We start from the raw sequence: 21,025 nt of genomic DNA on the forward strand, positions 1-21,025 counted from the left end.
CAGGTTACAATACGACTATTTATTTACAAGTAGAAATACTATACTCGTAAGTAAGCAGTGCAGTGCCATCTCACGGAAAACTAAAGAACCGCCACACTATTATCTTCATTCAGATCAGTAATCACTCTAATCAGTGATTACATTGGCAATTAGAGAGCATAATCATTCAGGAATTATTTAGTAGACAAAACTCGCAAAAGAGAGTTGTAATATAAATAAACACCCTAAATTATTTAGGGTACAAGAACATTTTAGCAAAATTTGTACTATCTTACAAAATTCCTTTTATTTGCTAAATAAAGCTTACTGAAGTTCTGAGATTTTTCAAATTTCACTTTTATACACTTTTTACAAGTTTTCAGATCTAATTCGTCGGGTTTATAAATTGTATTTGACAGTTTTAATTATATTCTTAGCCCAAGTTTAATTAAGCTTTTCAGAGCTTTAAATACCTATGTCGGGCTTAATTACCCAGTAATTAACTGGATTTTTGCAGTCATTGAAAATTGTATAAAATTTTATATTTCATTCCTCTTTGCTAAAGACAATTGTACCTACACTAAAATTGTTTCTTTGTTACAATTATTCACTAAAAAGTGCACGGCAAAATTTAATGCCGCTAAAATGTAACGTTTAATGACTATCGTAAAGTACCAGCCTTCGCATATAACCTTAGCGGTTAAAAGCGACGTAAATTTTAAATAAAAAAATATATATAATTAAAATGAGAAAATAAAAAACTGGAATAAATAAAAAAATCAAAAAACAAAACTCGGACCCTAAACTCTAAATTAAAACTAAAATGTAAAAAATTTCATCTTAAGTTTTGGTTTTCAAAATTTCGAGTTTTTAATTTTTCTGGGCTATAATATGTTAGCGTTCAGTTAAAATTCTGATAGGTATACCCGGTGAGGCAACCTTATCGCGCATCCAAGAAAATAGCAACTTCTAATGAAATAAAAATCCCGATTTTATTTTTTACACACCAGCATGTACTTTTTATTATTTTTGTATTAACTTATTATTATTATTTATTATTTATTAAAATAAAGTCTGGCTTTCTGAGCATTAACTATTAATTTCAATACAAAGTTTTTAGACTAAGTGCTACCCCATCAAATCCTGATATTAGTATTACAAATTTTTACTTGGTTTTGGGAAAATAAAATCGGTCTTTTTTATTTAAACGCAAACCAGACGCGTAATTTATTAGAAGATGGTATAATTTGCCAACAAAGGGATCAGTTACCGGTAGCCGACATTTTTAAAGCCCTTTATTTCCAGTCTTGCTATAAAAGTGATGCCTGCATTGAAATATCCCAACGAAATCCTTTACAATCTTACCCCAATTACATTGTCACCTAAATTTACGTCACAAGTAGCATGTCATAAATAGAAATAATTTTAGAGTTAAATTGTAAAAGTATGTTTAATTCAAAATCTGACTAGGTATTTTTTTTGCTAATTTCGTAAACAATTATCTGAAGAGAATACGAGTAGTTTTATATAAAACTAAAATATTTGATTTTTGATCGATTTTTTTTTTAATTATTAGTTACATATGTAACTAATATGTAAGTGAAAAATTACCAAAAAATTAGGGCAGATACTTTTCGAATGCAGTCAGGCGTATAATATGCAAAAAAAATGTAATTAGAAATTACAATTTTCTTAGGAGCGCGATAAAATTGCCTCACCTTCAACCATCAAATATGTATTGTTTTCATAGCAATGAGTAGGTTTCTTCAGATTTTGTGTTTTTATTTATTTATTTTTGATGTTAGGAATTCGGTTTTACAAGTTTTTGGTTTAGATGTATCTGAGCTTTTCAGAATTTTAGGTTTTTAGTTCGAATCCATTAGGTTTTCAATATGATTGTTTGATTTTCAGTTTTCTTGGTTTTAGTATTTTAAGTATGAATTGTAAATTAGTGCACAACATCTGCACTTGTTAAATTTTGCTATTAGTTATTATACAAAAACTCAAAAACTGGCGCACCAACTCAGTGGTACGTTATTGAGAAGCAAGTGCAGATTACGTGAAAAATGTTGAAAAAATTCCTAAAGTCATATATTACAAAATCTGAAGCTACAAACTTATTGTGTTAACTTTTTTAGTTTTCATTATTTTTTAATGTTTTTATGCTTCATACAAGGTAATCGTTCCCTAACAAAACGAGGAATAATTATTTTTAAATTTTCTATCAGACTTTAGCAGTTTCTTTAATTTAAAAAATTAAAATTCATCAAAAAAATCACAATGTGTAGATGTGCCAACACTGGGAATTATTTCCTAGGAAACGATTGCAAAAATAATTTATTTTTATTGTTGCTCAAATTCTATTGCAATCATGACTGTTAGACAACGTTGCCACATATCATTTATCTAAAATCCGTTATTTATCAATAACTTTAATACAAAGAATTTTTTTACTATTTTTACCTTTAAATGTAACCAGTTCTCTACCACACACCATTGAGTTGGTGCGTCAGTTTTTGAGCACGCTGTATTACCTACGTAATAGTAATGACACTATAGAAATTAGAAATCAAAATTTCGATTATTTATTTAATCATGATAATGATGATATACATGGTGTCCCACAAACGAGTGCAAATATTTTAACCTAAAAAAGATGTTTATTTTTATATCTTGTAAAGTAGTTAACCAATTTTTATAAAATTTGACATGCAAACATTTTTATTTATTATCCAAGAGTGTAATTTGCATTTAAGTAGGGTGTCCCTAAACGGGGCTGTGGATGCCCCCTTGGAATAAATTGTTTTATAACTTTGCTTCGCCATTATTATCATTTGATAATATTTTCGCCTTTCCCAAACCATTCTTTGTTTATTGCTTTTTTACTCAAAATTAGAGAATAGTGGTCTTTTTGACTTCTTTTCTTATCCTTCAAATTTTCAAAAATTTAGCGGTGCAGAATTTGCTAAAGACATATCTAATTAACCCGCTTATGGTGATGGCCAGGTGGTGTGTGTTTTTAAATTTAATTGTTTTTTATTGGGTTATGGGAAAAACTAAGCAGTTAATGCAAAATGGTTTATTTCAAAATAACTGAACAGAACAAACTACATCTAAAATTCCAAACTAAAAAAGTGAAACAAAACAACAAAAAAACATTTAGAAAAAACTTCAGTGCAATGGATCATCCTTATTCTGAAACAGATTCCCTTTCGGTGGAGGAATATTTTCACTATTCTCAGGATCAAAGTGACCGTGAGAGGTCTTGACAGGAGTATCTCCCACGTGTCCAGTCAAGCAAATATCGTTGCTGCACGATTCCAGTTTATTTAACGTTTGCTTAACAATGTTCATAGATTTAAACGCATAGTCATCACTCTCTTCTTTTGCGGCATTAATTATTTCTTCAAGCGAAAGGCTGTCATTGTAAGTCTTCTCCAGAACGGAGGTCTTAACAGTTTCAGCGACTGTTTTCACCTTAGAGAAAGTTTCATCAATATGCTAAAAACATAAATAAATAACACAAAAAACTAGCAAAAATTTAAGACATACCTTATTGTACTCAACTAAATTTGGTTTTAAACCTTGCAAAAATTTGTCAACACATTGATCGACGAATTCCTGCTGATTGGAAGCATCAGATTCAAACTCCTTTTCCTTAGTGGAGAATACTTCAGTCACATGATCAACTTTAAGATCGTTGACAACATGCTGCGTTTTTTCGGGCTAAAAATTACGATTTTAAAATAAAATAACAAATTAGTAATTTTTAACATACAATACGCATCAGTTGTTGCTTTAGAGCAAATTCGTTAATATCCTTTTTGTTTGCAAGCTGTGTCTCTATGAATTTCATAGCATCTTCTAGCTCTGAAGCTTCCTTTTGGAGCAACTCCTTTTCAGCTTTATCACGGGCTATGTGCTTAGTCGCAAAATCAAGTACACGTTGTACGTCACTACTCTGCTTCTTTATTGTAGCTTCTCGAGCGTCCAAATTACGCAAAATTTTATTAAGGAAATTCAATATAGGTTCAAAACCGCCTCCTTGCTCTCTTTGGAGGCGTATGAGCTAAAAAGAAATTATTATAAACTATCACCAGAATAAACACTTGCCATCTAATTAAAATTAACCGCAAAATCTACTAATCATACCAGGTGTTCCAGGTTTTATGGCCGAAACAAAAATAAATATTTCTAGTAGAGTAAAAAAATAAATTGATAGTCTAGCCGATAGAGAATTAATTACGCCTCATTTAAATCTTTGATCTTGTTCAAAATTTTGCCGTGAAACATTATAAAGCAAATTCGGGATTTTTTTCAAGTTATTGGCGTATTGTCTATAAAGTAAAATTCTTATAAATTTTGAAGCCGCAACTGTTAAAATAGAATTATGTGAAAGTTGATAGCTTTTGAGTAATTAATATTTTAATATTGGAAGCCTAAAAATTAATAGTTATTTATTTAATGAGTTTGAGTGTAAATCGGACGCTTTATTTCACGAATGGATTTTTAAACCACGAGTGAAAACGAGTGGTTTATCATCCACGAGGCGAAATAAATGAACCGATTTACACAAAAACGAGTTGAATACAACATTTTATTCTTCGAAATAGACTCAGCAAGGCTTAAAATTGCTTTAAATTTGTTAAAAATAATCTGACGTCAAAACTTCCTTACACAGGAGAAAAACTGTAAATTTTGACAGATTCGAAGAATAAAATAATTTATTACAGGCTTTATGGTAATTGGTGATTAGGTTAGGATTCCATGACAATAGACCGCATTAACCCGGAAAGGTTTTTAAACATCATTGCGAACCTTTTTCTATTGTTAAGGAATTCTGACCTGATCACCAAATTATTGGAGCTTTTGTATCTTCAATATTAAAACGTTAAATACTTAAAAGCTATCAACTTAGAAAATTCGCCAAAACTTAAAAAAATCACAAGTCTTGTTTTCAATATATCCCAGCAATACCTTAAAAATTTTGAACAATATCAACTCGCAAGTAGCTTAATGAATTCTCTATCGTTTATACTATTCATTTATTTTTTACTCGACTAAAAATATTTATTTTTGCCTCGGACACAAAACTTAGAACACCTGGTGAGTTTAAAGTAAGAAATCTTTGTTATGACTTATTTTTCAGAATAATCCTCGAACAGGTCAATTTTATTTTCATGAGTAATAAACTTTAATATTATTTCATTGGTTTTTGGGAAATGACATAATGTTGATTTTTTAATGATAACTGAAATTTCTGTTTAGTACACTTTTTTCTTTCGTAATAAATATAAAAGGTAAAAACAGTTAAGTAAAAAATTAAAAATAAAACAAAATGAAACAGTTATAAATATCATTGTATACGCTATTATGGCCTTAATTTATAAGAGATGGTCGCTTTTTTTTTGTAATTAGGTTTCATATTAAGTGTTTTCATGTATAAGTAAATTAGTTAAAAAACATGATATAAGGCAATAATAGAAAGATAAAGCCTTTTTTGTGTTAAAAAACCAATATTGCTTGGTGTCAAGGTGTAGCATTTACAAAAAAAAATCCACCTGTTTAAGGATTTTTTTTAATGATCCTTAACAAAGTTTTTTTATGTATAACTCTATATATATATATTGTTTTAGTGAAATCTACGGCCCATTTTGCATATTACAGATCCATTTTTACAATCCTAGCTTAGTCTAGAACTTATTTAAAAGCTTAGATTAATCAGAAAAATGGTGGATGCGCCAAACTACTCGTATTTATTAAAAAATTCATAACTCAAAAACTAAAAGTCGTAAAGCAAATAATTTTGATATTTTAACTTTTTTATGATGTTTTGACATGCTTGTGCATAAGCTGATTATTATTAGCTGTTTCAAATAAAAACGCCAATGTCGCATTTTATAAATTTATTTTTTTAAAAGATTGATAAAATTGTAAAATAGTTATTAATGGTTAGAGCTCTCATTGAAAATATAAATTACATTATAAATTTTTTTGAAATACATGAGTAATTTCATAACGGCTAGTTTTGAGAGAAAATGTGACGTTGACGATTTTATAGTTTTGAAACAGCTAATATATGTATTATTAAAATATAAAATATCCGCTGATTGTTTTGAGCATGGCCTCCTTGATGTATTGAGGCAACTTCGTTGTTCAGGCCTGGCGCATCTTTAAGTTCGGCTGATTCTCCACTGGCGCTGCATTTAGCGGACTGACGTTTATTTGACAAATACCATTTTTGAGGTTAAAGACTAATAAATTTGAAAGATGTAAGTGTGCATTCGTGAAATACGTTGAAAATGTGAGGATAATTCTAAAGTTATGCCCTGAATGAACGTTTGGATAGTGTAACTTTTGCAGGAAATTATTTTACGATCATTAGGATTTTTTATTTTCAGCTTCAGAAGATATACAAATTATTTTAAGGTGAATTGATTGTTCATCGTTTATAAGTATTTTAAGCATAACCTACGGCACTAGTACGCAGACACAGATGCAGAGAAAACGATGTTTCAAAGAACCTTCCATTTATTATGCATACTCTATGGTTTTACCAATGGTTAAGGTTGAATGCGTTACAAATCTGTGATTTTTAAGACATGGCTTAAGTTTTCTGAAAGGTATTTGCAACCTTTTAACCAGCAGATATTTGCAATACATTGTTTAGGTAAATGAAACTATTTTGCACACACGTATTTTCAAAACCTGCTATTGTTAATTTAGTTTTAGTAAAATGTACAAAGGAAGTCGTTTTTTCAAATGAAATGGTTTAAAAAAGCTCGATCCAGCGTTCTTCTGCTAGAGTGTCTCTGAACCGTCCGTTCCAAAGTCCCTGTCTGGACCTCTGCTCACTCTCAAGCACCGCTCGTGGATCACCAAACTCCCGAAAAAAATCTACTACTTTATAAATTTCTTTGAGTTTTTGTATTTAGAAATTATCAATTACATTGTGGGCTCTTTTTCACCTTCTCTTATGATGATTGTACTTGTTAAATTCAATTTTTTTTCGGATTTAACCTCACAAATGCTATTTGTCACATAAACGTCAGTGCGCTAAATAGGGCGCCATCTACGGTTTCGAAAAAACCGCTGAAGCTTATCGATGCGCCAGGCCTGAACAACGAAGTTGTCTCCATACATCAAGGAGGCCATGGTTTTGAGAAATGAAATAAACTTGTCTCTAAGTATATAGTGTCGGAACATTTTTACAAGATATGTTTTATTCAAGTCCTTGGTTTTATTTCAGGCTGTTGCCAACACATTAATTTCCTGAAAGTACGTTATCATGAATCTGAGACTGAATATTGCCAAATATAATCACATTATTTTTTACCTGAAATAACACAGTTATGATTTTTTTAGTTTCTTAGTCAATACTGTAAACCAGTTAAATACATTTTTTGTAAATGTACCAAACCTTATCAAACAGCAAATTAAAATATAAATAACAATGACGTAAATTCCAAATATTAGAAATTTATCTAGCTCTGAAGAAGTAACTTTACTGATATGAGAGATTTGATTAATTCTCTAAAACCAAACACAACTTTTGATATTTATGGTATCAACACTAAAATAATCAAAAATGTTAATACCACTAACCGAATTAATAAATATTGCAATTAAAATTAGGTGTATTCCCAGATTGTTTAAACGTTTTTAAAATACGAAATATTGATGATAAACAAAATTATCGTCCACTTTCAATTATACCAATTTTAAATAAATCCTTGAAAAATTGTTGCATAAACGCTTAGCAAATCATCTTATGCCATTGGTTCCCTATCAAAATTTGGTTTTATAAAACGAAGATGCAGTAAATGAACTAGTTTTCAATAATGTTAATGGTTTCAAACAAGATGAATTTGTAAGCGGTTCTTTTGTGATTTATCTAAAGCATACTTTTGGAATTTGTGGAAAATAAATATTAGACGTCGTTTTGCCACCCAGTTTTTATAACCTCTTACTGTTACCAAAAGTTAAATAAAAAACATGTTTTTCCCTGTGCCCATTATTTTATAATTGGCCAAAATATGTGCCATAATAGAAATACTTTGACGCAGATTCTAGTGGTGCTTTTCATTTTCTTCAACTTTAATTTTTGAGAAAATCTGGGAGAGAATTAACAGTGTTTTTCTCTATACTAGAATTCGGTTCAACTCGCTCTTCACTCGTTTAGTTACTAAGATGATAAAATTTTCTAATAGTTTAATACTTTTTGTTTCAAATTTAACGGAAAAAAATCCAACAAGACAACAAACATCAAGATTTGTTCTCCCGTATCTAGAAGTGTTTATTGTTTAGTAAAATATGGAATATCCTGTACATTTGTGTACGTAATTTTCATTAAAAGATGACTGACAATGTTTTCGACGATCTGAGAAATGGAAAAACTTACCTCCTCAACAGTTTCTTCTGCCATCTGTTTAACCTTTTCATTGATTTCAGCAAAGCGCTTCTTTTCCTCATCCACCACATCTTTGAGCTCCTTTTGAGATTTTAATTTCTCTGCAGTGTTGTCATGGATGTTTTTGATTATTAACTCTGTTACATCATCGGATTCGTTTTTGACACTTTCTTGGGCATCTAATTGTTTAAAAGTTCCAATAGTGGACGCCAGATCCATGAAGGATTGTCGAACAATTCGTTGTTTTTCAGCTATATATTTAAAACGATTCTTTTGTTGATTAACATAAGCGTAGGTCGCTTGTTGGATATCTTTCATACCACTGCTCGTGGTTTGATTGATTTCCTTCACCAAGGTAGTGTTGGTTTTATTAGCTTCACACTTCTCTTGATACTTTCGGTAATAAATTGCTTCTTCTTTAAGTCTCTTTTCGCAAAGATCAAGGGCTCGGTTTGCATTGCGAATCATTTCTTCATTTCGCGCCGCTAAAGCGTTCAAGCGCGATTCACTCTGTTTTGTTTCGTTCTGTTTGGCTTTTAACTGCTTTTCCGCATCTTCGACGAATAGTTTAGTTTTGAGAAACGAATCGTTTTTGTTGTCATTTTGAATTTGGAGTGTTCTTTTGTGCTCTTCCAATTCGCGAATTTGACGCAGTAGTTGGATTATTTTAGCATCATTATCCTTTTGTTCTTGTGTCATTTTGTTGTAGTTTTCTGCACTGACGTAGAAGCCTTGGCTTTCTCTTGCAGCAGTCACTAATTTTCTCAATCGTTCGACTTCGTCTTGCAGTTCTCGTGACAGGTCTGTTTGTTTGCGGCAGACGTTAATTTGGGGACAGTTAACAACACATTTTGCGATTTTTGCAAATTCTAAAGTGTTAACGGTTTCGTCAATATGAAGACTGCTGGATGAAAATGTTGCAATCATACAAGTTTTGGCGTTACCGCCGATACTATCTTGCAGAATTCGAGTTAATTTTGATTCGCGATACGGAACGTATTGTAGCTTTTGCTCTATAGCTTTAATGACGTTTCCAAATGTAATTAGCGACTTATTGGTCAAAGCAAAATCCTTGGCTCTTTGTTGTGTAGAGCGTGTCATATTCTGACTACCGGCTAACTCAACGAAATTTAAACGACCGGTTTTTATACACTCTGTGCCATTAGAGAATCTTTCTCTGGTGTCCACCGTGAAGGTGATTATAACGTGAGAACTTCCACCATTTGAGTTCTTCGATACTAACTTGTTACCAGCAATAATACAATCATTTACGTCATGAACATTAAAAACCGTACACTTTGTCATATTCTTCAAGCAAACTGAACCTTTCTTCAATGGGTCATCATAAACTCTATCACATAAAAAAATTATTACAAAATTTCTACAACGGTTAGAATGTAACAAACCTCAAATGATTACTGTCATCAAGTAAATCACGAACTTCTTCGTTGACGATTTCGATAAAAGAAAATCTCACTGTGTAATCAGTTCTTGCATTTAGTTTACCCAATTCGGAAAAAAGTTGCAGAGCAGCGCGCAGAATTAGCCCAATTGACACATCCTGCAATAATTGTTATTACGTTTTATGTGAAAAAATTTTGCAATATTTTACTAAACTAGTTTCGCATAATAAGGCTATTAAAAATTCGTACACCTAAAAAAATCGCGATTTCTAATTAAATAAAAAAATATGCATTTTACACGCCTTACTGTACGTTCAAAAAGTATCTCCCCTAATTTTTTGGTAATTTTTCACTTGCAGATTAAAAAAATAGTTAAAAAAAAATTTCGACCAAAAAGTCAATTCTAAATTTTATCCTAAACCACGCGTATTCACTTCAGATAATTGTTTACGAAATTAACGATGAAAAATACCAATCAGATTTTGAATTAAACGCACTTTTACATTTTAACTTTAAAAATTATTTTTATTTATGAGTTGCTACTTGTGGCGTCGTAAATTTAGGTGATAATGTGAATTGTAATTGGGGTAAGATTGTAAAAGATTTCGTTGGGATATTTCAATGCAGGCTTCAGTTTTATTGCAAGACTGTAAATAAGGGGCTTCAAAAAGGTCGGCTACTGGTAACTGATCCCTTTGTTGACAAATTATACCATCTTCTAATAAATCACGCGTCTAGTTTGCGACTAAATGAAAAAGACCGATTATTTCACCAATCAAGTAAAAATTTATAATTCTGATAAAAGCGTTCGACGGGCTAGTAGGTAAGGATTCATTTGGTGTAAAAACTTTGTAGTTAAATTAACAGTTTGTGCCCAAAAACTCACAAAACTGCTACGACTTTATTTATTAACAAAAAAATTTAATAAAAATCAAGAATGGTCGTTATCAACGTACAGGGTGGTATGTAAAATTTCAAAACTTTTATTTCATTAGAAGTCGCGATTTTATCTAATCGGAGCGATTAGATTCAATAAATTGATGCAGTTAATTGAATGCACCTAATATTTCAGTTTTTTCAAATGGTAGTTCGACTTTGGGATTTTAGCCGACGAAAAAATCACAAATCGCGACTTTCTTAGCGACTGTTTATTATAAATAGTATTTTTTAAACGTATCAAACACTGATGTCAGATACCAGCTCCAAAAATCAACCAAAATCTCCACAAAAATTGAAAAAAATCGGATTAAATGACATTTTTTGCACTTCGAAGGATCTGGTTTTTAGACTGAAAATGAGGGACTAAAAACGATACAATATACTGGAAAAAAAAAACGAATGACACCGAGCGTTTGTTGTTTAAACTATATTTCTCCAGGAAATAATTACTGATGAAAGAGAATGGTATAAACAATGTGAAAAGTTTAGTTTTGTAACTGCACCCAACAAAATTGAAATGAGTTTAATTTACTTCCATCCCTTAGATTGTAGTCATTCTTAAAAAGAATGTTCTATGGTAAAGAATAATTTAAAAAAAATAATAGAAAATTGAGTTCTTGCAGAGCGATCAAATTTTTAGAAAATATACCTACTATTTTTTTTCTAAAAATTGAATAGTTTGGGCCTCGTTTTAAGCATCAAACCGTGGTTCCATATTTTTTATTTGAAATGTATGGCGACCTTCAAAATAATGATCTATACTTTTGTCAAATTGGTAGTATTCTGAATTTGATAATAAAAAATGCCTATGTTATTGATATCTGATAAAAAACACGTCAATTTGAAAAAGAAACACCGTTAGGTACAAAGTGGGTTTAAACGCCTTAGTGAAATGTCCTTTATCTCTTTAAATAAATATACGGGGTGTCCCAGAGAGTAAGTAGAGTCCATTATTCACCTTTAAATATTAGAAAATATAATAATATTTAATAGAATCCGAATAAATTTAAATAACTGAAATTTAACGTATTTCAACAAAACATGTGCGAAAATAATCGTTTTTGGCTTTGTAGCTAATTTCAGACGATTTAGTTTTGTTTCTGATTTTTAAGAAAAAAATCATTAAAAAAAATGTATAAAACAAATAAAGCGTCTAGTTCCCAAGTGTACAACCACCAAGTCCATTAACTTTCCAGAAAACAAGATGAGTCTCTTGGTTTATAAATTTATAAATTCAAAAGAAAAAAGTGATTTTTTTACAAAAATTTATTGCAATTTTTTTGAGATTGTTTGAGATTAAATTGTGGACATTGTGGTGCACCTAAGAGTTAAAAAAAAACTAGTTACACATTTTCAAGGTCATGCTTATTTTTTACTTGTAATAATAAATTTTAATTATAAGTCAAAAACAAAAATGGTAGCTCTAACATAAGATATTACAAACAATATATATCTTCATTGTTATAAACTATAAAAGATACACACTTGAAAAAATACATTATACAGACTTAATAATAAGCCCCTCATTTTTCTAACGATTTGTTTACTGGAATAACACAAATACCCAAACGGATTTAGTAGACGATTTTGCCTAGTTTTTGGAATATTTAAAAACACTCCTTTAAACATTTATTACACCCAAAACCACCAAGGGTACAAGGGTAAGAAACAAAGTGTAGGTGAAAAAAACATTTGCAATAAGAATTTATGATTTAAAAAAAATACATTTTTATAAAATGTATTGACTCAGATTGTTCGCGGGGCTTCTTTTAGGCTTGATCATGAAGAAGGAAAAACAAGGCAATTGAAACGACTCATTTATAACCAAAACAAAAATACAAACTCTATACAAACACTTACGTTTTCGAAGTCGGAATCAATGTCCACTTCATGCTCCCCAAAAAACGTGTGTGTCTTCCCAGTGCCTGATTGTCCATAGGCAAAAATAGTACAGGTGTAACCTTCAGGAATGCTACTAATGAAGGGGACCACAACAGCCTCGTAAACCTCCTTTTGTGAAGCATTCTCGTTGAAAACGTGATCAAAGTTGTATTTTTTATCAATTGGTCCACTTTTAATAACCAATTCTCGTGCCTCTGTATGCCGGATTACCTTTGATACTTTCAGTTTATCATCCCTTGGCATCAGAGGCCTACGTAATTTTATGAGTAATCTAACGTATGAATGATTACGTGACTTACCTAGGCCTTACAAACACCTTAATCGGCTGTAACTGCTTCTTTTCACTCATTTTTCAGGTCTTCCACAACTAAACAACTTTTTAACCGTCTTCCTCTTCTCTAGTTTGAATTTTTTCTGTTATAATCAGAAATGCCAACCAAAGGCCACCAAAGTCACTAACAACGGTATTGCCAGACTTCTTGTTTATCTCGACACACAAAAATATAATTGCCCTAAAACTGTTTTCTTATTATGTGTTTTGATAAACACTGTTGTTACTAATTATGGTGTGCTTCTGAAAAAATTCCAATAACCAAAAACCAACTTTCTTTAATATTTTGTTGGAGACTTGGCAACATCAATGCCCACTAACCAAAAGAGAGGTATGCAACCAAACACACAACCGTGTAAATATCATTAGCCAATTTTTTAAAATAACGATCATGTTTTTGAATTATTATATCTGTTGGAACAAATTGAAAATGCGGTGTTGCTATTTTTATTAAATTGGAATGTAAATGATTAAAACAAAAAACTGTGAGATCTGTATTTAATAATACTAGTATTGTATTTTAAAATAATAAATTACTTAAAGCCTAATACAGTTAGTTGGTTTAATACTTGGACAAATAAAATTGATGTATTACACATGAAAACACAATCACAAATTCTCATTTACACAAAAAACGTTCCTGAGATTCATTTTTTTAGTTCCTTCATTACCTACTATTCTTTTGTTTACTATAAGGCTTAACATATTTATCGTGTCGTTTTAAGAGTGTTTTCGTCTTCAGACTATTATTGGTAACTGTTTGTTTATTGTACTGAAATTGTGTTATAACTGGTGGTTTTGTTGCAACAGTGTCATTGATTTTTAGCTCATCCTCGGCTTTTTTCTCCATTAATTTCAGCTTGGCTTCTATGGCTTGAATCTGAGATTCTCTGTCTGTTTTCTTCTCGTTTTTAGACATGGCTAAGGCTGGAATATTTATCTCTGGCTTCGGTTTTTCAACTTCCTCCTAAAATCAAATTATTTATTATTAAAATACAACGATCTACAAATCTTTCAATCAAGCAGGCGCACGAAATGAGGGCATATGTGAGAAGACATTCTGAACATTTTTATATTTTTTCACATATAAAACATTAATTAAAAAAAAAAACAAAGAATATTATAAAAATTTCTCAGTTCCAAATGTGTAAGTTTGCATTAAGAGAATTTGTTATCTAATCATTCGTGAAAATGAAATTTTTGGATTATTTTTTTATTTATAAAAAAGTCACCGTTGTTTTTACACTTGGGGATCATTTTCATGAATAATTAAATAAAAAAATACGAAGAAGTACATACATTGTTCACGCTGTGTGCCCATGTCACCACAATTTTTCTTTGGCCTACTAAAACGTTGTTGAGTACTTGTTTGGCTTGAACTGCATCCTCTTGATTAACATAAGTAACAAACGCATAACCCCTCGGCTGTCCCGCTAACGGTCCAGTTCGATGAAATAATAAATCAAACTTCTCAATGGCACCATGTTTTTGCACAAGTTTCAGAAGGTGATACCAGTAAAAAGAAAAGTCGCGTGTAAGTTTATTATTGAAGCAATGTTGAAATTCGATTTAGAAGATACTTACTCAGTGACTCTTGGATCAAGGTTTCCGATCCACAGTCTTCTGTCTTCGGTTGTTTGGTCTTTTTTGGCTTCGTCCATCGTTAAGTACTAAAGAAAGGTTATGCAACTAAAAATCGATGCGAGTTTAAAATGCTCACCTTTGGTTCAGGAATGCGATTTGTTACACGGTTGCAAATAACCTACATTTAAGAATGAGTAATGGTTTAGGGGTGGTGATGAGAGAATGCTATTTATAAATTGGCTCTAAACAAATCCATTTTTTGACTGGACTGCGATGTACAGAAGTGCTGCCAACATTTTAAAAACACGTTTCCTACAAAGAGCGCCACATTTAAATTGAACATAAACTGAAATTTCTTTATGGATGGTCAACTAAGAGAATTTTTAATTTGATTGCCTTTCGGAATCATCAAAATTTTTGAATGAATGCAAAACTTCACACTGATTGGTTTCTCGCTTTATTATGATGGCTGACCTTAAATGGACCAATCATGGCCAAAAATTTGGTTAATGAATGAATAGAAAAAATTAAAATGATTGGTTTTCCCCATAATTTTAATGGCCGACTTAAAACAACCCAATCAAAATGCTTACAAATTTTACAACAATCTTTACGTGTTTTACGTTAATTCATGAAGTGATGAGCTGTCTTTGTCTCATCTCCCATTAATGTTACTGACGTTGGAGCGTATCTGCTAGATGAAAAAAGCCAAACGCAAATAAGCGGAAAAAATCGTCGAATTTGGACGGAAATAAAGTGTTGTATTTTTCAATTTTGTGCATTTATGTCCTTTTTCATCTGAAAACTCAAAACTGCGCTCAATTTTTCGTTTTTGCCTCCGGACCGAGAAAAACATTTTGAGCTAAAAACTGTCTTTCATTTTTTCTGAACTCACACGTGAGAACGAAAAATTTCTACGAAAAAAATAGTATTCAACAAAATAATAAACATTTATTTCAAGAAACCAAATTAAACAAAACAAACCTAAAGAACTTATTTCAAAAAATATTTTTCAATAATAAACTGAACCATTCTTTGAAAGAATAATTTCTTGTTTTTAAAAAGTTTAGCAAAGGAACTGTATGTATATCGGGTGTCAAAAATCGCGGACAGGCTTTTAAGAGCAGCTACATGAAACTATAATATATAAAGCATATTTTCGATAAAAAAAAAATCAAAAAACTTTTCGTTTTGTAAATAGACTAAAATAAAAAATAAAAAATGCCAACGCCGTACAGGTAACTATACCTATTTTTAAATATTTAAGAAAATATTAAACAAAAGTAACCATCATGGTAACATTACTATGGTAAATTTTTTTTATATAATCAACTGTCCGTGTCAAAATTCTGATAAAGACCAGACTATAACACCCTAAAAGTTCATGTCCAACCATTTTTGAAACTGGCTGTATTCTGTATTTGACATTTTAAACACCAGATCTGACATTTTTGAAAATTGGACGTTAGTGTTAATCTAAAGGTGGTCTAAAATATCTAAATGTGTTGTTGTACGTGTTTTAAATTAGAGACGACTTGAAAAATTTAGAAATTGAATTAGCCAGGTAAAAAATTACACCAACCTTAATTTAAAAAATTACCATTTATAATAATGCCAATCTGACGGCTCTTAGACAGTTGATTATAAAAAAAAATCCACGATATATGGTGCCAAATATTGCTGCACTTTTAAATTGGTGCGTTTAGCTCATATCAAAAATCTAAGAAAATGTTTTCCAACAATTTTTTTTTAAATTGAAAAACAAAATATCACGTAATAAAAACAAAGTTGACGGGACTGCTTTTCGTACATTTCCAAAAATTAAATAAAAAAAAACTGGTCTGTACAGTAATAATATTTTTTTCGCGATCATTAATACTAGTACACTGACTCTCATGAGCGTATTCGCAACTTATATGACAAACCCAACATGTACCTATCGAAAAATACAAGCTTAGAATTTCTTTTGCGATATATCTGGCGCTAATTCAACAACAAAAGATAATTTAAAGTAAAGTATATATTTTTTTAATTTTTTGCTTAAATTAATCTAACGCTTCTTTTAAATACGAGTGATTCTCGTTAAAAAAGCTGTTTCTGTAGTATATTTTGCCTTGATTTAATATAATCTACTAAAAATCTAGGTAGTTTTCATAAAAAAAAGTATTCAAAATTAAAATAATAAATATAAAATAAAAAAAAAATTAAAAATACTTCAATAAAATAATCAAGACATCAGTAAGCTCAGGGCTTTGTACAGCAAAATAAAGACAAAAAATAAATTAAAATTTTATAATGCTTATAGTATCTGTTAATAATAATAAACACAATTAGATACGTCGTATCACCATTAACCGGTCTTTCCTAAGATAGATCAGAATTATTGCATAAAAAAGTTAAGAAAAATTCGCTTTTGCGTAATTGTTTGTTGAACTCAATCGCTACAAATGACGTATTCCAACATTTTAGAGAATGTTAATAACAATTATATTTCCAGTTTAATTTTCTCATACAAAAAAATAAATAAAACAATAGAAAGTAGCTAAAAAAGTCTTACCTATACAGATTGTCCGTAAAAAATGTAGTTAAGACATTTCAATACAGGAAAAAAGTTCATACACTTCTATGAGGGCTAGACCTCCTAAAGAAAGCGTGCAATTTTTTCCACTTATACCTTTGAACTCATTTCAGCCATCGACAAAATTATTTGAAAACTGATTGGGGGATAACTAATTCGCAGTCAAGTTACAAGGAAAAAACAAAATCTGACAACTAGAACATTGTCGACTACCGAATTAGGAGACCAAAACAGTATTTTGTACAAAAATTCACATTTTTTAAAATACCAAGAAGTCTATTTTTATCGCATAATAAAGGGCATTTAAAAAAATGTAACGCAATTTGGAATTGCTTGATAGATTTTAATCTGAATATTAACCAGCAAGAATAAAAATAAATAAATCGAAAAAGTAAAGCTAAACAAAGATACCCATTGGAACCCCTATAGATTATTAAATTTACAAAAAAGTAGCGCTTTAATTTTTTGCGTTTCAAAAACAATAAAGCACTAACCTGATGACTAATGTGAAGATTTAATGATTATACATGGTGAGTCTGCTAAATGTAATTTTTACTGAAGCATTAAAAAACTAAAATAATCACACATGTGTACTTTTCAGAATTAATGAAAATTAATTAATAAAATTAATTGGAAAAATGTTTAAACAAACGATGCTGAAGTGTTATTTTGAGTAAGTTACCTAAAAGACATTGTTTCTAGCCACAAAAAAGCCCCAACATTAAGTTTATCAAGTTGTAATTTGTTGATGGAGAACTTAAACTCCACCAGTTATTATTTTTTAACCTTGGATTAAGTATACAAGAGGACTTTTAACTTAACTCCATTTATTCGTTGTGTAGCTCACATTTAATTGTAATATCAAATTTTTCAGAAACTAAAGGTCCATTTATAGAAGCGTCATTAATTTAATCCGTAATTAAATGCGTGAATAACTGATCACGTGGCCGAATTGAGCCATTTTGGTTGGTTCATTCGCGTTATTACCTTTTAATAACGTATTAAATTTTAATGGAGCATTCAGTAAATCGGCTCTTAATATAATTAGTTTTGACTAGGTATAAGAAAATGTAAAAAAATTCTCAAAAAATGTGTAGAGAAAAAAATAACGTATGGAATAACAAACGCTGATTTCTATGAGAGTGAGATTAGACTCACCTTGTATTACTCACTGCAAAAACTATGTCTGATCCTGTAAAAACAATTTAAGAAATACTTCTTTTATGTATTACATTTTTATATTTTCCTAAGTAGATATCAAAATATTAAGAATAAATTTAATATTACCATATTATTAATAAAAAAAATCCTTCTGATTGGAAACTTCAACATTTTAGTGTCAATTTTCCCAACATTCCAGAAATACGGCGTTTAATAAATTCAAGGCTAGACAAACACCAGTGGAATATTTCGCAAAATCAATATTTTCCCAGTTTTGACAAAAATAAATTAAAGTCTAATAATAAATCGTAACAATTACGTCCAACCCATTTTTCGTCACAATAATTATCTACAAAAAAATTGGAAAAATCAAACAAACAATACGAATCAGAAACTTAAACAAAATACAATTACGTATTTATATCACACCACATCGGCAAAAATATTTTGATAATTCAATCAATTCCTGTTTACGCATTAGTGACAGCACGCACGTAAAAAATCCAAGAACTAACTTTCCCAACGCGATGTAATAACATCCCGAAACAAATACGACGTGCAAACCCAAAAATACGTGCAAAAAACTTGTTATGATTTCATCCAAAACACTTGTTACAACACATCTAACGATTATCTACGCAGACGATAACTAAGCGCGAAATCGTAAAGTAATTCGGCAAAAATCTTTCATCAGACAAGAGAGTCGCCTATTTAAGCGCGGACGTCGAACTACCCAATCATTCCCTGATAGAGTTCCAAAGGTGTAGTGTCAAAGAGTGCAAAAATGGCCAAGATATCTTCAGTCCTCAACTCCGGCTTCTTCTTCACCTCTCCGGTGAAGCTGCCCACAAGCGAACCGGAAGAACGCCTCATCACCATGGAAGAGGTCTCCTGGCACGATAACGCCAATGATTGTTGGATTATTATCTACGATCGCGTGTACGACATCACCGACTTCCTGGACGAGGTAATTAATTAACAAATTTCCAAAAAAATCGTAACTAAAAACTGATTATTTAGCACCCTGGAGGCGGCGATATTTTACTGGAATACGCTGGACGGGATGCAAGTGTGGCTTTCCGGGGCTCCGGTCACAGCAAGCAAGCCCTAAGGGCCCTCAGTCGCTTCGAAATCGGGGAACTCCCCACACATGAAAGGATTTTCAGGAAGCCGGGAGGTTTCAAAATTAGTGACATTCCCGAATAGTAGTGTTAAGGCCCTCATCAGTTCGTCCATTCGTTACTACTTGGAAACACAATATCACGTTTTGTTGCCAAGTTCAGCAAGTCAAATGTCAGTGGCGCGATAGCTAGTTATGTAATTTTGTACACTTATTTATTATTTTTATTTAATTTGTAGTTATAGGCTTTGTAGCTTTAGTCTTCGTCAGTATTGATTTTCTTTTTAAGTATTTTTATTACTATTGTTATTGGACACCTACCTCTGTAAAATATTCAGTATTTTATACGAAAATATATTCCATTTATTAAATTAAGTCATGTTTTGTTTTTTTTTTAATTGAAAACGAGCAAGAAAGGTAATTTGAGTGATGTAATCTTGAAGCCTTACATGTGGAATCCAAAATCAATAAATTTGTTTACACGAACTAATAACATTATAGGTCATAACTCACTATAATGGGAAAAAATAGATAAATAAACACGTTTTGAATTAATGTTCGCGTCACTAAAATTGAATTAAATCAAATAGATTCATCTAAAAATTTGATCTAATGTTGCATGGGTCATATCCTAAGTCAGCATCAGCATCTCATTAATCGGAATGAAATGTTTACAAATTACTATAAAAATACTGTGGACAGTATTCAAAATATGAATAATTATGGGTACAATTTAATAAGTTAAAAAAAAACAAATTGTTTAATTACACGAAAAGCCAAATTAGCATTTTCCAGAAAGATATTTTTTCTTACATCAATAAGAAAAACACACAACCTCAAAAAAAAGTCTAGGCTGTAATTTTTTTTTATTTTTTGTTTTGAAAACTAGTGCATAGTTATAAACCAGAAACCACTAGTGATAATATTTAAACCGGATAAACCCCCCTCTCAAGGCTTCAGGCTTTCAAATTCATTGTAAAATATTACAAACGTAGTAAATTAAATATTGCCGACTGCTTGTCAAGTCGCTGCAATTTTTGTTTGTAGTTCTTATTAAAAATTTGATATAAAACACCATATTGAGTGAAATTTCCACAGTGACACGTTTTTGTCCGGTTAATAGAGATGTCCTTTTAAGAGAAATAAAAAACACAAAGTAAATTCATTTATTAAAGAGCATGATATTGTTTGAGATAACAATATTATTTGTCAACTATTTCTTCAAAAAAAAAAGTGTTTTTATTAAAAATTTGCTACATCTTGTTCATAAAAAGTACTTAAAATTAATTTATATTGTGACAAATTTGAACGTTTCTAGCCACCCTTCAGTTGCCTTAAAAATTTAATTTTTTAGTTTTTCAGCAAACTCCTTAACTAATCGTCAGTTTTCAAAAAAGTTTCCACACTTCCATGCCATTTCTTCACAAATTGACCTTTATTTTTAACAATATTTGCTACTTATTAGATCTTCCTATTTCTTATTCCTTTGTTTGTTTTCATCCAGATTTTTTTTTCTTATAACGAACACTACTTGTTTAGTTATATTCACCATAATAGTAACGCTGTATAAAAAATGACAACTAAAAACTAAAAAAAAACAGAAATTCTTGATTTTAAA

The 21,025-nt window shown here is 30.6% G+C and overlaps 3 protein-coding genes and 1 long non-coding RNA gene across 5 annotated transcripts; 2 read left to right on the forward strand and 2 right to left on the reverse strand.

Moving 5' to 3' along the window:
• Positions 1 to 3,043: 3,043 nt before the first annotated feature.
• Positions 3,044 to 13,071, reverse strand: LOC656336 (kinesin 5C). The gene is made up of 7 exons (XM_064356635.1): positions 12,933 to 13,071; positions 12,592 to 12,883; positions 9,796 to 9,950; positions 8,381 to 9,740; positions 3,758 to 4,048; positions 3,532 to 3,705; positions 3,044 to 3,480 (listed from the first exon to the last, which is right to left on the reverse strand). The coding sequence occupies exons 1-7, from the start codon at positions 12,980 to 12,982 to the stop codon at positions 3,151 to 3,153; spliced, it is 2,652 nt and encodes an 883-aa protein (XP_064212705.1). The 5' UTR covers positions 12,983 to 13,071; the 3' UTR covers positions 3,044 to 3,150.
• On the forward strand, positions 5,957 to 7,137 carry LOC107397606 (uncharacterized). Of its 2 annotated transcripts, none has more exons than XR_010334175.1 (3): positions 5,957 to 6,329; positions 6,381 to 6,649; positions 6,706 to 7,137. It is a non-coding gene; the product is annotated as an uncharacterized LOC107397606 (long non-coding RNA). The 2 variants fall into 2 exon arrangements; XR_010334176.1 differs by having other exon boundaries at positions 5,962 to 6,329; positions 6,381 to 6,602.
• A 377-nt stretch (positions 13,072 to 13,448) lies between the features above and the next one.
• On the reverse strand, positions 13,449 to 14,845 carry LOC103312423 (uncharacterized protein). The gene is made up of 4 exons (XM_064356636.1): positions 14,685 to 14,845; positions 14,546 to 14,634; positions 14,264 to 14,474; positions 13,449 to 13,931 (listed from the first exon to the last, which is right to left on the reverse strand). Exons 2-4 carry the CDS (start codon positions 14,623 to 14,625, stop codon positions 13,632 to 13,634), a joined length of 591 nt encoding a protein of 196 aa, XP_064212706.1. The 5' UTR covers positions 14,626 to 14,634; positions 14,685 to 14,845; the 3' UTR covers positions 13,449 to 13,631.
• Positions 14,846 to 18,786: 3,941 nt separating this feature from the next.
• LOC656171 (uncharacterized protein) lies at positions 18,787 to 19,782 on the forward strand. The gene is made up of 2 exons (XM_962716.5): positions 18,787 to 19,254; positions 19,308 to 19,782. The coding sequence occupies exons 1-2, from the start codon at positions 19,072 to 19,074 to the stop codon at positions 19,491 to 19,493; spliced, it is 369 nt and encodes a 122-aa protein (XP_967809.1). The 5' UTR covers positions 18,787 to 19,071; the 3' UTR covers positions 19,494 to 19,782.
• Positions 19,783 to 21,025: the final 1,243 nt, after the last annotated feature.

This window comes from Tribolium castaneum, chromosome 5 (assembly GCF_031307605.1).
Source record: "Tribolium castaneum strain GA2 chromosome 5, icTriCast1.1, whole genome shotgun sequence".
Classification (NCBI taxonomy): Eukaryota; Metazoa; Arthropoda; class Insecta; order Coleoptera; family Tenebrionidae; genus Tribolium; species Tribolium castaneum.

Bases quoted from the DNA above. Each gene is read 5' to 3' on its own strand.
- LOC656171 (XM_962716.5), top strand. From the start codon at position 19,072: ATGGCCAAGATATCTTCAGTCCTCAACTCCGGCTTCTTCTTCACCTCT. The intron at 19,255-19,307 runs GTAATTAATTAA...CTGATTATTTAG, and splicing joins TCACCGACTTCCTGGACGAG to CACCCTGGAGGCGGCGATAT.
- LOC656336 (XM_064356635.1), bottom strand. From the start codon at position 12,982: ATGAGTGAAAAGAAGCAGTTACAGCCGATTAAGGTGTTTGTAAGGCCT. The intron at 4,049-8,380 runs GTAAGTTTTTCC...ATTTCTTTTTAG, and splicing joins CAGAAGAAACTGTTGAGGAG to CTCATACGCCTCCAAAGAGA. The intron at 3,481-3,531 runs GTATGTCTTAAA...TTATGTTTTTAG, and splicing joins ATTTAGTTGAGTACAATAAG to CATATTGATGAAACTTTCTC.
- LOC103312423 (XM_064356636.1), bottom strand. From the start codon at position 14,625: ATGGACGAAGCCAAAAAAGACCAAACAACCGAAGACAGAAGACTGTGG. The intron at 14,475-14,545 runs AGTATCTTCTAA...TTTTTACTGGTA, and splicing joins GATCCAAGAGTCACTGAGTA to TCACCTTCTGAAACTTGTGC. The intron at 13,932-14,263 runs GTATGTACTTCT...ATTTGATTTTAG, and splicing joins GGGCACACAGCGTGAACAAT to GAGGAAGTTGAAAAACCGAA.